We start from the raw sequence: 16,698 nt of genomic DNA on the forward strand, positions 1-16,698 counted from the left end.
TTGCAGCATAAAATCTGTCACCAATGCCTTCTTTCATAATTACAGTATCTATGAAAATCTTACTCCATTACAAACGGTTGAATAGGTGCTCTAAGCCACACTTCCATCAGCACCTTCAACATCTTTTAATGGTTTCATATGAGCTGGGAATCAGGTAGGTAGTATGGAAGGTGAACTGCATGGGTTTTGAGACTTCATAATTTAAGATTAAAGGCAATACCCTGAAACAGGAAAATTTATTCCAGGGTGTAAAATGCAATATAAGTTTAATTTTCAATCATAATGCTATTACAGTACTGTATTCTTGAGTTTGTATACCTATGATCAAGTGAGCCACCTATGCATCATTTTACAGAAAGCAGTAAGGTGACCCATGCAAAATCTATTCAATGTGCCTTAGATATGAAACATCCTAGTTTTTCATACCTGCTGTACTCCTCACACCTATTCATGATGAATATCTCAATGTCCTTGACAAGTTTATTGATCAATACTTTATACCGATGCACAAGCTTATAACTTAAAAGTAATCAAGAGAAATTACTACTGGTAAGGCTCATATTAATGATGTAAATGCACTGTTAAAAGTCTGAACCTGGATGGGGATGCACACAGAGAAATTAACATCAGTACCACCATAAATAGAATACAGTAGCACTGTCTATTTCTTTACCATTTATGAAAGTAAATCTGATGTTTTTCATTCTTCACAACTAATGAGAATCATTGAAATACATGATATCTGTGAAGAAGTATCAATATTCGTGTTCCTACAAAAAAGTTTCACTATGAAAGGCAAAACTCATAACAATATTCAGACATTTGAATAAACTTCCTCTCACAAGAAACCCAATGCAGTCCTCACCAAAAACTAGAGTGGTACTGAAAAATGTTTTACTCTTTGCAAATTCAATTAAAGTCTGTCTCAATACAGGAATTTGTCAATACTTTGAGTGATTTAACACAAAACCAGATTATCTTTGAAGCCCTTTGGATAAAACCCTCAAAAGAAAATACTACCATAACATTTAACACTTCTTTACTTAACATATTATATTAAAACTGCTTTCTATAATACTTTGGGTGTGGTCTCTCTCATATAAATATACTGCACTTTACTTAACTAACATAAAACCTGAACATAAAATTCTCCACAAGTATTTTACTTTCCCAACGTCCAAACATTTCAAAGCACAAAAAAAAAAAGAGTACCAAGATATTCTATCCACACCGCAAAAAATCCTGACCTCACATACTTGTTAATGATTTGACATTCATGATGACATTTTCATGTGGTAATATCACACAGTATATAATACTTTCCATCAAAATCTATCAACCTAAAACATTACTATAAACTAGACTCTAGCTGTTTATCATGGACCACTGAAAATCCAGTATCCATTATGAATGAAATACTAAGTTCTAAGAAGTAATGCTCATTATGCAAAAATTCATACCCACGGGCACTGATTACTTTAGAATGCTGGATTTCTGCATTACAGTGAATAATGAATTGAATATGAGAGAAATATATACATAATAATATTCACTGAAGTACAGAGGCATTAGTTTTGTCCATTTCCTTGAGTAAAATAAGGCAAATCTAAATCGGTTCATCTTTTACAAGCCCATTCACACACACGTTCAACCATACAAGAGGTAGAATTCAAGTAGCATTACTGGCCTCATTACACTTTCTCTGAAATGTGAAATCATCAGTCCACATTTTTTGGAAGATATAAATACTATTTATGCAAGTGTTTTCCAAACTCTGATCCTTCTTCAAGTTCTGATGTGGAAAATTATACTTCAGCTAACATTTGACAACAAAAAACAAGTCTCCTTTAATGATAACTTAAAAATGCGAAGAGTAAAATACTACTAATAATAATAATAATAATAATGTCAGAATTTTTTTATATAACGATTATTTAATCACCTGTTTACCTTTTATCAAAGAATATTTTAAATGTGTAACTACACCCTGTACTAACAACAGTCTAAATAAATTCAAAATCAGCCTTCAATCAATTTTAATAGAAAATCTCAAGAAAAGGACTGAGAGTGATGATGACAGAAACAAGAACAGCCACATGAATTGAGAACTGAAACCCTGAAACTCAAGTCAACTGACCGAGTTATCATAAACTTACAGCTTTGTAGGTGGAGAGCTGCACTCAATCACCTAACACAGAATACACTTTCAAGAACCTATTTATGTGATGCTGTACATTCAAATCTATCTTAGTCATCAACATCATCATATAATATTTTTTTAAAGTTGTTTTCCTCAAATAAAACCGCATTGATTTGGTGAAAAATAAAGCTATACAACTACAGTGAGAGAACATTGTATATTACAACCTGCCTAAGCCTTAAAGCTTGTACAGTACAGCATCAGACTGTACCAAGGTTGTAACCACAAACAAAAAAGTTAATGTTTTTCATTTACTTTTATAGGAGTTACTTTATATCCCTTATTCACAATCACAGAACAACATAAAAATGAAGGGATACACATTCTTGTTTGCAAAATGATAGCTATAAACAACACTTAAATATCTAATAAACCCAACAAAAGTTGAAATAAAGGAGGTTTCTCTTGAGGATTTTAGCTTCTAAATTAAACAAGTTCCTGAAAGTTAACATTCTTATGTTAAATATTATAATAATTTCAAAATTACAGTTCCTTCAAGTAAGTTCATAGTAACCAACTGTTGCTTTTCCAGATGTATTGATTAATTTAAATGGAAAAGTAACAGAAAAGATACTACACCTCTTCAGGATTTTTTTCTTCTTTTTATAGTTTTCACACCTTAGTTTATATCTTTCATATATATCCGAGGGTAAGTCATCACAGGTCTTCAACTAGATTCATTGAATATTTGAAACCATCAAAAACACAAGTGGAGCATTCCAGCTTTTCCCTTCTGAAGAACCATTCCCTCATAATGGGAAGGAGAATACATTACAGGAGTTCGTACAATATGTGCACTTTCTGAAATATAATCATGTGGCATGTAATGTGAAAAATACATATGGATCCAACAATACAAAAAAAAGTTGGTTAAGGTTTATTGCCAGAATTGAGCTCAGGTTAGCGAGAATGCTGTTGGTTGAAGATGGACCACTTCAGAAAAAACACCAATGTTCTGCACAACAGCATAATTTGTTTACTTCCTCCCAATCTTATGATTCCACTAAGCATAAACAGTATGAAAAGTGTCTTGTCATCACAGTTTGTTCAAACGTATTTAAACATTTTTCAGATTCAATGAAGTAAATGCATATGCTTGTATATCTTTTCAATACCATGTCACCAATGTCAATTTATTTCTATGTAAATTTTCTTCCTCAGTCTTATAGAGGTAAATACATATGCTTGCACATTTTCTTGCCAATAACACCACTGCAAACACTAATACTAAGGTTTACATGTAGTGTAATCCAATATATTGGATCACATTAAATTGACCCTTCCCTGGTATGTAAGTCAAGAGAGTATACTGCACAGTCTTCTACTCATTACAAGCCAGTGTTATCCCACATTCACTTGTAGTCTGACTTGTCCTAGTACTAAAGGACTCAGACTGTGTTCCTTGAAACAGCATTTTACAGACATTTCAAGCATGGTCCCATATTCAAAACTATAGTATGCTGCAACATATAATAACCTATAAGAGAATTGTTTAAGGAAAGTTCTAAACACATTCCAATGAACATACATCAACCAGTGGACCCAAACTGAGCTTGTGACAGGCCAGTATATAATTGTCAGCTTTAACCAAAATCACAAGGCTAAAGCCATCTTCTTGATACTGTTTCCTGTTATTTCTTCACACCAACTGCTGTATCGGCCTCACGAGAGAATATATGAAAGGTCCCTCTTCTCATTCAATTGTTTGTATGAATCCACAAAGACCTTCTTCACTCGCTCAAACACAGCTTCATCATAAACAGATCTTGCAGTGTTTGTCAGATCAAATGGCTCTGCCAAAGAAAAAAGGAGAAAAAAATCTTATTTATCAATGCAAATTATTAGCATTTAAATACGGAGAACTTGTCACAAAGATAAAACATATAAATATTTAAACATGTGATTTGATAAGTTTTCTTTCTGTCTGTCCTAGAAAAAGTGAAATTTGTGACTATGTTGTTCAGAGATGAAATGTGTATGAAAATCAGATTAAATAGAAGGGAGGGAAAGATGGGTTATATTTAATATACAGTATATAGACCACAGAATATAAGGAGCAAGGATGAGAAATAAAGATTATGGGAATACCTTAATAACAGTATTGAGAGCTGTAACATGGGAAATAGATTGACTAATGGGAGATTTGAATATAAGAGTTGATGATAAGGGTGCATGGGATATTTTAGAAAAAAAGTTGACTCATGCAGCCAACTTGGTTAGATGACTCTCCTTCAAGTCAGAGGGAGCCATACATGAGGATGACTGACATCCCTAACTTACCTCTCATATATATCTCAACAAAATTGCTATATAACTATCTTTCTCATCAAATTTGACTATTTTCATAATTATTTTGAACTTATTGTCCAAGAACTAACACAAACCACATTCTTATTGCCCAAAAATTGTTACAAACCTTCAATGCAGAGGTATTTCCACATTCGTGAATCATTCTTCCGAGATTGAACATTGCGGCATTGATCTGTGGGTGCAATTCCTCCCGTACGCACTGAGATTGTCTCCTCAATAAACCTGTAAAATAAAGTGAGATTTACACAGTGATGATTTTCTGTTTCCCCACTCAAACTTAATTTATTTTGGTAATTATCACAATTATTTGATTTCCTATTTCTGGTTTCATTAATCTAAAAACATAAACCTTAAGTAAACCCATTTATAGTTGAGGTTTATATCAATGAGACTTATCATGATAAACTTTTAAATATTCAAGTACCGTATATACTCGTCTATAACCCCCCCTTGTTTATAGGTCGACCCTGATTTTTTGACAAAGAAATCGTTAATTTATGATATTCCTCATTTATAGGTCGACCCACGTTTTTTAGGGTAATGGAACACCAAACCTTCAGTAAAAACACTCTACGTCCTATAAACTGAGGCTCGCCGTGCCTGAAACACCGAGTGCCGAAGGCAAATTGTTTACCATTTATTATTACGACACTTTACACTGAAACGCGGGTAGTTTCAACAAAAATATTGTATATTTCCATTCAAGTCAATTAGGAGGGAATATTATTGTAATACAACATTTTTTTAACTAAACCATTCGAAAAGCGATTACAGTAACATCTTTTGAACGAAAGAAAGCGAAAGTCATTGTTTTCGTCACGATTTTATCCCACTTTCCACTGTAATACGTACGTAATTTCAGCAAAAATATTACATTTCCGTGAATGCATTATATCAAGCACAGTATGAATAGAATATCATTGTAATATAACAGAATTTTAACCGAAAACTATTAAAAAAACGGGCAACATCTCAAGAACATCGGAAGCTTAGGTAAAGTCTTTTGTTTTCGTCATGCATTTTATCCTATTTTACATTGAAATACATCACGTTTCAACAAAATTACTATTTATTTCCGAGAATATATTCATTCAGGAGCATTTTAGGTAAAAATACGTGCGATGTAATAGTTTTTTAACTGAAAACGATTAAAAAAACACGTAACCTCTAGCCCTGTTCAAGGAGAGGCCTGGGAGAAGCTGTTTGGTGCTGCAGACGATGACAAGGAAAATGATTTTGATGAATTTTAATGAAAATATTCAGAAATATGGTATCGTAGTATTTATTCAAGTCAATCAGGATAGAATATTATTGTAATACAACAGTTTTTTAACTGAAAACCATTTGAAAATCGATTACGGTAACATCTTTTGAACGAAAGAAAGCAAAAGTCATTGTTTTCGTCACGATTTTATCCCACTTTCCACTGTAATACGTACGTCATTTCAGCAAAAATATTACATTTCCGTGAATGTATTATATCAAGCACAGTATGAATAGAATACCATTGTAATATAACAACATTTTAACCAAAAACTATTAAAAAAACGAGTAACTTCTCTTGAACATCGGAAGGTTAGGTAAAATCTTTTGTTTTCGTCGTGTATTTTATCCTATTTTACATTAAAATACATCACGTTTCAGCAAAACTACTATTTATTTCCGAGAATATATTCATTCAGGCACAGTTAAGGTAAAATGTACATGTGATGTAACAGTTTTTTAGCTGAAAACGATTCGAAAAACACGTGTACCGTCTAGCTGATACACGCAACAGCTGGTGGTGCGTGATGCGTCGTTGTAAACAATAGGAGGTTGAAGTAGATTACTGGGTATTATATTAAGTGTGAAATATCGAAAAGGTTTTTATTACCGGTATTTTTTGTAGATCAATGAGAACTGTGATACCGTATATGATATGATAAGTTAGTCTGTGCTAAGAACTTCAACATAGACTACTGAAAGCACGTTGTAAGGTAATTTAGCCTATTGTAAGTTGGTGAGCTTCATTCGCTGGAGGAACTGCACAACTTTTCATTACTAATTGGTACATATTTTACATTTCCATTGTTTACTGGCAGTAAATGGTAAATATTTTTCATGTCTGAAGCTAAAAGTTGCTCCTCGCCCTTCCCATCATGCACGGGTTCAACCTAACAAAACTATTACGCATGTATTGGACGACCTCCAATTTTTGCCTAAAAATTTGGTCTTAAAAACGCGAACTATACACGAGTATATACGGTATATCATACAGTACTGGCATTAACTATGTGACTGAAATTACTGACAATTAATTATAGTAAACTGATGTTCATTCATAAAGGTAGTAGTTAAGTAAAGCAACAGTTGCTTAATAAAAACTGAAAAATTTCTCTTAATAAAAAATAAAGATTCAATTTTCATTTACAATACAATTTCTGTTCTTTCATGAATTTCTAAACCTTTTGTGAAACCTTGGGGGAAACATGACTGGACAATGGGGTATGCAATATTTGTTTAGTTACACAAAATAGCAGGTGATTTGGGCCAACTCAAATTAGCCTAACCAACCTAACCTAACTTAATCTTAACTAGCTGAAGCCTATGAATACTTCTGCAACCAAACAGTGAAGGAAGTACAGCATACAAAGAGTGAAAATGAAAAATAACTGAGCTGAATGAACTACAAGAGAAGTATGATGAAACAGCTGTTCACATGAAGACTTACAATATTTTTTCAAAAGTGCAGCCACGCATGCACACCAACCCGGTGTCCCATGACCACGTGAGGTCCTTCATATCAACACCCGAGGATAAGTTACTACACCACGTGAACACCACACCACCCGATGTCTCCATGACCACGTGAGGTCCCTCATATCAACACCCGAGGACGAGTTACTGCACCAAGTGAACACCACACCACCCGGTGTCTCAATGACCAGCCCAGGCCCGGGCCATCAACTGTAAACTATAATAATTTGTATGTTCAATCATTGTTCCTTCTTCTTTCAGTAATGAAAGCTTTTGTTAAATAACCCACCCACCCCATGTCTTCGTATGTAATAAGTAATTTATTTTTTCAATGTATATTTTCAGCCTTTGGGCTGCAGAACTAAAAAAAAAAAAAAAAAAAATATCGTTATTATCACACACACACAGAAATACAGCTAATCTCTATACACATGTAACCAAAAGAATGTTGTTCTAAGGGATAAATGATACTGAATACGGTACCAGTTTATAAAAACAAACACCACCACCACACTGCTCACAAAGCCACACATACTGTAGAGCAGCCAAACATGAAAACTCTCACTCAAATCTTAGCACACTTTAAATCTGAAGCTATCAGAATCTTATAGATTTGACTGTATTAATAATTTCTATTTTAGTTATCTATGTTATTGTATACTCACGGTAGGCAAATAAACCTGATCTAATCTTGTATAGCATCTCCTGCCACCCCTCACCTCACCTCACCTACCTAGCATTATCAGGCAGTATTGTACCTGATGTTTTTAATGTGTCGGGGGCTCGACAAGGTGGGTAGATTGTGCATTATGTCTACCGGGGCAAAAAGTGATTGCTGACAAACTTTGTTTACCCAATAAAAAGTTATTCATGATTTGGTGCATCACAGTACAGTAGTTACAAGAACCTGACCCCTGATCAATATATTCTGCACCAATGTTCCCTCTAAGTGCAATCAATCAAGCACTGCACACTTAATCTTTCCAGCCGTGCATATCATCATCAATGGTTACATCTTCATGTGAAATATATATGTTAAGCAGTGAACCTGGTTAATGTCCTTTATTTCTATATTCATTCCAATTCTTGCATATCTATGGGAACTTTAAAAACAAATATACTGTACAAAGCCTCTTTGTTTCTACAGGTGGTGTACATCTGTACATTACTGCACCCTGAAAGTGGTGCACAGTATATTTTTATTTGACATAACCTCTCACAGTTACTGAAAGGAAGCAAACACAGGAAAATTTGTACAAACTTACAGAACCCTTTACTCTCTAAGCCTGAATTAACTCAATAAAAGAGGGAAATATCATCTACAAGATAATTAACCTTCAGTTTTCTATGACTTCTATTTTTAATCATATAGCATCACATTACAAACCTGCATCTAGTACATTAAGAATGAAAACAAAATGCCCCCCAAGCCAAACCCTATTCTGAAGTATTTTTAATTACCAGGTACCCATAATATCATAAAGTTTCCATTGTCAGCTCTAATATTTAAGAAATAATCCTAAGAAACTAATTACAGTATATAACAAAGAGGAAACTTACGTAAATCTATTAGCAAAATAGTCAAGGAAACCATGGAATAATTTGCCAAGACTATCATGGTTGTTAGAAGTAAAAGTTGGCATCTTTTCAGTCACAGGTATAGAGGTTATCGGTGTAGCTGCCCGAAACTTTTCCGGGAAGGTTTTCTGCAAGCACGGCAACACCGGTGGCTCCATACCATCTGAAAAGGAATGATGTGATCATCTTGACTGGGCACTGCATGGTTTCATATGTTCTGTCACATCTTTGTATTTAAATCCATGCAATTTCCAGGTGTAAAAAAAAAAAAAAAAAGGTTCAACAAATATTTTGCCATTTATGTTATACTGTACAGGGGGTTCCTCATTTACTAGCACCCGCCGATACAAACGAGGTTCCACATTGTCAATTATTTTAAGAATCCAACATAGGTAAAATTGGTTCATAGTACTAAAATAGGAGAACTAGTTTGCATGGTATAGCAGTGAGGTGGAGGGCTGGTGGGGAGTTGGCGAGACGGAGTGGCTGATGGGGAGTATGCGAGGCGGAGCGGCTGATGGGGAGTAGGCGAGGCGGAGCAGCTGATGGGGAGTAGGCAGGCGAGCAGCTGATGGGGAGTAGGGCACGGAGTGGCTAGGCGGGCGGATGATGGGGAGTAGGCGAGCAGTTGATGGGGGAGTAGGCAAGGCAGCAGCTGATGGGAGTAAGCGCAGGCGGGAGTGGCTGATGGGGGAGTGGCGGCGGAGCAGCTGATGGGGGAGTAGGCGAGGCGGAGTAGGCGGAGGCTGATGAGTGATGGGGAGTAGGCGAGGCGAGCAGCTGATGGGGAGGGGCGAGGCGAGTGGCTGATGGGGAGTGGCGAGGCGGAGCGGCTGATGTTGGGAGCTGCTGATGGGGAGTATAGCTGATGGGGAGTATGCGAGGCGGAGCGGCTGATGGGGAGTAGGCGAGGCGGAGCAGCTGATGGGGAGTAGCGTATTTTGCGGCATAGAAGACGCTCTTTTTATTACAAAAATATACCTTGAAAATTACCATGCGTCTTCCATGACGCTAGTTGATGTAGCAGAGGTTTTCTTAGGGTTAACTGAAATCAGCCCCTTACAAAGACTGTTACCTCATTACAGTACTTAGCAATTGCAAGTATTCTCTATACAGTACTATAAAACAATTGATTTAACTAATATTGTTGACATACTGCAAAAAATACGATTACAGTACAGGTTGTACCTCTCTAGTCCGGCAACCTCAGGACCTGACCGGTGCCGGACCATGGAAATTCACTCTTTTCCTGGATAGATAGTGACTTGTGCTTATGCTTGGAAGCACTAGCACCACTTTCTCTGCATCCTCTGCATCATGGTCTCTTTGAAGACATATTGAAGGGTTAAATGTCGTATAGTAGCTTCTCAAAGTTCGCGAGTTTTTAATTCAAGGTATTCTATTGGAACACACACACACACACACACAAAAAAAAAAAATAAACAAAAATTTTGACTGCGGAAACTTGAATTTCGACGGGTTTGAACAGCCCGCCAACGTGCATAATCGTGTAAACAGCGTCATTTCTCTTTTGTACAAACGATTCATTATTGTTTATTACTGAATGTCTTTTTTATTGAATTAATGTTTATGCGTGCAAAATGAGCAATACAATTCATTAATAATAAGTAGAATATTAAAACACACGAGGAAATGACACAGCATTGTTTTCGTTGATTACAAAACCAGTGACTGACTGGTTCTACATATATAACTGAAGAAAATAAGACCTTGGTTGTAGCTGTAGTAAAATTAATATGGTTGTTTTAAGTAATGTTATTTAATGTTAATAAATGGAACATTAGAAGTAGCTAACGATAATGGTAAAGAAAAAAGAGATCGCGTATGTAAGTGTGCACACGTGAAAACATACGTGAAAACATATCGTCATTACTTAACATAAGAATATGAAAGCAACACTTATTTACTGTTCATATATATTTTAATTAATGTTTCTGAATTTGTTTTTATTGAATTAATGTTTGTGTGTGCAAAATGAACAATACAATTTATTAATAATATGTGGAATATAAAAACACACGAGAAGACGAGACGGCTGCCGGCATTGTTTATGTTAAAGCTTACAAAACCAGTGACTGATTGGTTCTACATATAAAACTGAAGAAAATAAGACCCTGATTGTAGCTGTAGTAAAATTAATGTAAAAAAATAATATGGTTGTTTGAAGTACCTGTAATGTTATTTAATGTTAATAAATGGAACAATATAAGTAGCTAACCATTAATGGTAAAAAAAAAAGTGAGACTGCGCGTATGTAAGTGCGCACATGTGAAAACATATCGTCATTACTCTACATAAGAATATGAAAGCAACACTTATTTACTGCTCATATATATTAAAGGGTTAAATGTTGTACTCTGTATAGACAAGCAGAGAGAGAGAGAGAGCAGCCGAACTGCCGGATGTAAACAAACCTTAATTTCCCGCGGCTTTTTTTTAAGGGGATTAGCCCACCTGGGCATAGGTCACTGACCCACATTGGGGCCTGAGGGGCATAAATTTAATACTCCTGTAATAATAATAATAATTCAGATAAGTAAAAAAAAAAAAAAAAAAAAAAAAAAAAAAAAAAAAAAAAAAAAAAAAAAAAAAGTTGCCTATCTACCTATTGGACAAACTAAAATCGTTCCAGACCACAGAATGCCGGACTAGAGAGGTACAACCTGTATTTACTTACTCAGTAGGTAAAAAATAAAAAATAAACGGCTGCAGCTACACAACCTTTGCTGCTGTGCGGTTTGTTTACTAATGGCAGTGGTGCGGCAGTGCCATCTATTGAGGAATTGCAAAAAGTTGTCTGCTGGTCTCAAAGTGCAGGAATTTGTTTATTCACACCAAAATTTTTTAATTCAACTGATTTTTACAGTTGCTTTTTTCTTTTAATTTATTTTTTTAAATAAAGATTTTTTGTTTTCGTTAGACGTTGATATACATGTTTACATTTGCTTACCTTCTACTGTTGGAAAAAAAATTTCCGTCGTTGTCATACCGACAAAAACAAGAGAAAGAATGTAAACACTACAGCCCCTAAGATGTGGAGGTGACCAGGTGTATAAAATGAGTGCTGTATTAAAGATTTCACCTTCTTATACAGATTTTTTTTTAAATTGATGAAAATGATGACTGATAAGCAGTTCTAAGTGATGATATTCAAAGAGGTGTGTGTACTTGTGCCAAAAGGGCTGTATATCAAGAAACGGTTTCACTGGTGTCGGTTAGTAAGTATAAAAAGGTTTTTTCCTAGAATTACATTCCCAAAATCAGGGTGCGTCTTCCATGATGCAGCGTCTTCTACGCCGCAAAATACGGGTAATGCATAACCCAGCCGCGCTCCTTGAGGGAGCATTAGTACGCCTTTACCTCACCTCAGTAATTTATGTGATCAAGTGCAAACTGTTTTTTACTTAATAACTCTCCTTTTCTGCCCTCACATGGCTCCCCAACGCAAACCTGATGCAAGTGATAGTAGTGTATCCAAGAAAAGGAAAACAATTACAATGGAAATGAAAGTTGATGTAATTATATGTTCTGAAAAAGGTGAAAAACCCTCAGTCATTGGTGAAGCATTGGGCTTCAGTCGGTCAATGATCAGAACAATTTTGAAAGAAACAAAATTCTTGAACATGTAAAAGGATCTACATCAATGCACTCAACTGTGATTACAAAATAAAGATGTGGATTGCTTATTGAAATGGAAAGATTGTTAGTGACTTGGGTGGAAGATCAAAATCAATGTCATTTGCCTCTAAGTCTAGCTTTGATTCAGGAAAAGCGAGAAGCTTGCATGCTGACTTGAAGACACAGATAGTGGTAGACCTTGGGAACCAACTCCAGCCTGATATTCATGAGGATGATGCTACACAGTTACTTGAGTCTGAAGCTGAAGAATTAAGCAATGAGGACCCGATTGAACTGGAGAACCAAATTTTGTCACAGGATGTAGAGGAAGCTGAAACTCCAGAACCAAAGGGATTCATTACTAAAGAAATGGCAGATGGTTTCAGGCTTATTGAAGAAGGATTGTTTAAATTTCAACGGCACGATTCACCAAGGTTCATAGAAGTATTACTGAATGTCTACCATGCTACAGAGAGATTTATGAAGAAAAGAGTTTCAGTTCAACCATCCCCTGAAAAGTTTATGAAAGACAAAAGGCATCTACAGAACCAGTCCCATCAACCTCTGATGCATCTACAGAACCAGTCCCATCAACCTCTGAGGCATCTACAGAACCAGTCCCATCAACCTCTGAGGCATCTACAGAACCAGTCCCATCAACCTCTGAGGCATCTACAGAACCAGTCCCATCAACCTCTGATGCATCTACCAAATTAGTCCAGCATCAACCTCTGGGCATCTACAAACCAATCCCATCAACCTCTGAGGCATCTACAGAACCAGTCCCATCAACCTCTAGAGGCATCTACAGAATAGATCTCATCAACCTCTGAGGCATCTACAGGGCCTAGTCTCTCACATCAACCTCTGAGGCATCTGGAACCTAGTCCATGGCCTCTAGAGCATCTACAGAACCAGTCCCATCAACCTCTGGGGGCATCTACAGAACTAGATCATCAACCTCTGAGGCATCTACAAGACCAGTCCCATTAACCTCTGGGGCGTCTGCAGAATGATCCCCTCAGCCTCTAAAGGCATCTGCCAGAACCAGTCCCATCAACCTCTGGGCATCTACAGAGACCAGTCCCATCAACACTCTGAGCATCTACAGAATCAGTCCCATCAACCTCTGAGGCATCTCAGAACCAGTCCATCAACCTCTGAGGCATCTACAGAACCAGTCCCATCAGCCTCTAAGAGAACTCTACAGAACCAGTCCCATCAACCTCTGAGGCACTCTACAGAACCAGTCCATCAACCTCTAGAGCATCAAGACAGTCCCCATCAACCTCTGAGGCATCTACAGAACCAGTCCCATCAACCTCTGAGGCATCTACAGAACTAGTCCCATCAACCTTTGAGGCATCTACAGAACCAGTCCCATCAACCTCTGAGGCATCTACAGAACTAGTCCCATCAACCTCTGAGGCATCTACAGAACTAGTCCCATCAACCTCTGAGGCATCTACAGAACCAGTCCCATCAACCTTTGCAGCATCTACAGAACCAGTCCCATCAACTCCAGAACCAGTTCCCTCTACCTCAGTAGATTTTCCAGAACCAATACTATAAGTATCTACACCATCTTCAGTTTCATCCCAATAAAGTTTCTGTCACTCCTACAAATGCCCATCTATGCATGCAAGCCAGTCCCAGTTTCCAATATAAGTGTTAAACTTTCCATTACTGTATTTTGTCATTCAATTTTTTCCTTTCTCTTAAAGTTAGTTATTTGAGATGTAAAAGGACTTAGTTTACGATATAAAGCACATAGAGTATGTGTTCTGATTTGTATACATTTCCGACATAAGAAGGTCCCCAGGAATGGAATGCGTTCGTAACCAGGGATCCCCTGTACTGTACTAACATAATTTATTTAAAATTAACCTTGGTGCAAATTATCTTACAGTCCTTGATAAAAGAAAATAAGGCTAATGTAAATTTAAGTAACAAATAATACTTACGCTGCAGATAATGTATGACCATAAGTACCAAGGAGTATGATGAGATGGTCATGTCCTTGGCATTATTAATGTTGTGATACTGAGCCCACAGTTTCACCACTAGGACCAGCGGACGTACTCGCCAGTCTACTGCAAGACAAAGTTAAGATATCAATTTCATGTGTACATCTGCTTTGTCAATTCAACACTTAAGTTATAGAAGATTCAGCAAATACCTTTCTCAATACCATCATTTAATAAAAAAAAAATAACCAAAGGAATAGCCTGTAGCATTACTAATCTTTATTACATTATGTATTCCATTAATAAATTTTTTGATAATCAGAATGACAGGTATGTTGTGAGATAAATTGTGTTGCAACAAAAAGTGTGATGGGCCTTTTTCTGTAGGCATCACATAAAAATGGCAAAGAGGTAGAGTTTTGTTAGCAAATCTGATCATTTTATTCTTATCAATTTGTTTAACAGCTCTCAGTTTAATTATCTGGGTTCCAGTTAGTGCATCATAAAAACAATAAAAGATAGAAGATATTACTTCAATTTTTTTTTTCTTCCCTTCACCCTCAATGAATAAATTCATATCCTGCAACAGTTACTGTTACTATATGTACAAAAAAATGGTGTGAGAAAACAGTTGATAAGTTAAGAATCATAACAAGTAACTCCTCAACCTCACAGGGGGTCCTCCTGGTAAGCCAATTGCCAGTCAGTTTGGTGCAAGATTACAAGGGTCATTTGACTAGAAATGTCATAGGAGTACACTTTATGTGCCATGACATTAAAAATATGTCAGTAAAACAGCACACTGGTGTGCTAACCACTACACCATTATGGTAGAAGCTAAATAATTTTTTATTATACTGTATTGTGAAAATAAAAATAAAATAATATTAACACAAACTGAATAACCACCAACCTGATAATGCTTACATGTTCCAAGTTTTATGTTGCAATTTCCCACTTTAAAAAAATTATGGCCTAGACAATCAGTCATTAAAATGTGGATAATTTAATCTCTCCCTGTTTTACATTCAACACTTTCATGGTCCAGAACTTACGTTGTGAATAGGAGTTCAGGAGATGTGTATTGCGGATTCCAACAGCATTGTTGCAGTTGAGGTCCACATCTATCTTTGAGTAAGCATCTCTGAACTTCAGGATGGGCACTTTTGCTCGTATGAGCTCCATTTTCTGAATAGAGCCTGAAAAAGATTATTTTTTCAATTAATCTATAAAATCTATATAAAAATATCAGAAAATATTCTTAATATGTCAGAATACATTAACCCAACCTCGTTTATGACTGAAAATGAACATAAGCAAGTGTGCATCAGCAAGTTTTCCACCTAAGAACTTAATACAGTATGTAAACCTGTGATTTTCAAGAGTTCTATTTCCAAACATTCTACAAATTGTGTCATTCTTATAGAAACCGTATATAAATACAATTTCCACTAAAAATAAAATGAGTTGTGGTACAGTACAGTAGACCCTCACCAATCATAGATTCCATGTATCCACAGTTTTCACCCTGTATACCATTTCACCAGCTTCGGCATTTAGTTTTATGTATCAGCAGTCTAATGTATTCATCCGTGTAGCATCACATCTCCCACCACTGCTCTCTCAGTGTTGTGATCTCATAGCGTTGTCACGTACTGTACTGCTCCATATTTTCGCACTTATTTCTTACTGTATTAACTTTGATTTTGCCCTTAACTCTAGCCACTAAGCATGCATTGAGTGTTAGTTGATAAAGGTGTAGAGAAGGTGAAAAGGACAATGAGTGTAATGCCATTAAAAAATAAAGTTGAAATGCTTGTTAAGACTAGTGTGTGGGAAGAGTATAGCACCAGTGGGATGCACCATGGGCTTCTGCCCCCCTCTTCCTTGTAACACCACCTCCATCCCCCCCCACTTATTTGACTGAAATTTAATTAAATGTACAATACAGGTATTGCTTAGTGAAGGAACAGGCTAAGTAAGGATTTGATGAGTATTATCCACAGCCATGGAACCTAAGCCCCTATTTCCCATAAGCTTTAGTCTTTCCAACCTCGGATTTGCCAACCACAGGGTTTTTCAGGAACCTACTCCCCCACAGTTGGCGAGGGACTCCTGTACTATACAAAACAGTAGAGACTTATTACAACAGTGTACACATTGAGTAGACCATGGGTAAATCAGCATGACCAAACTGCCACCACTGAGAGTATGCATCAGCACACTCTCTTGTTATTAGTGAACCAGCAACTGGACTGGTAGACACAG

General features: G+C 36.4%; 1 protein-coding gene across 1 annotated transcript in view; it reads right to left on the minus strand.

The window, feature by feature from the left end:
• Positions 1 to 249: 249 nt before the first annotated feature.
• The window catches only part of LOC121863280 (probable cyclin-dependent serine/threonine-protein kinase DDB_G0292550), a 63,715-nt gene continuing 47,266 nt past the window's right edge, over positions 250 to 16,698 (minus strand). Inside the window, exons 6-10 of the mRNA XM_042361859.1 lie at positions 15,486 to 15,629; positions 14,428 to 14,556; positions 8,807 to 8,987; positions 4,617 to 4,732; positions 250 to 3,993 (exon numbers count right to left, since the gene is read on the minus strand). Of these exons, the coding sequence (XP_042217793.1) occupies positions 3,863 to 3,993; positions 4,617 to 4,732; positions 8,807 to 8,987; positions 14,428 to 14,556; positions 15,486 to 15,629 (701 nt within the window). The 3' untranslated portion in view covers positions 250 to 3,862. The remainder of the gene's footprint in view (positions 3,994 to 4,616; positions 4,733 to 8,806; positions 8,988 to 14,427; positions 14,557 to 15,485; positions 15,630 to 16,698) is intronic.

The sequence above is a fragment of the Homarus americanus genome, unplaced genomic scaffold (genome assembly GCF_018991925.1).
Source record: "Homarus americanus isolate GMGI-L3 unplaced genomic scaffold, GMGI_Hamer_2.0 scaffold46197, whole genome shotgun sequence".
NCBI classification, from domain to species: domain Eukaryota; kingdom Metazoa; phylum Arthropoda; class Malacostraca; order Decapoda; family Nephropidae; genus Homarus; species Homarus americanus.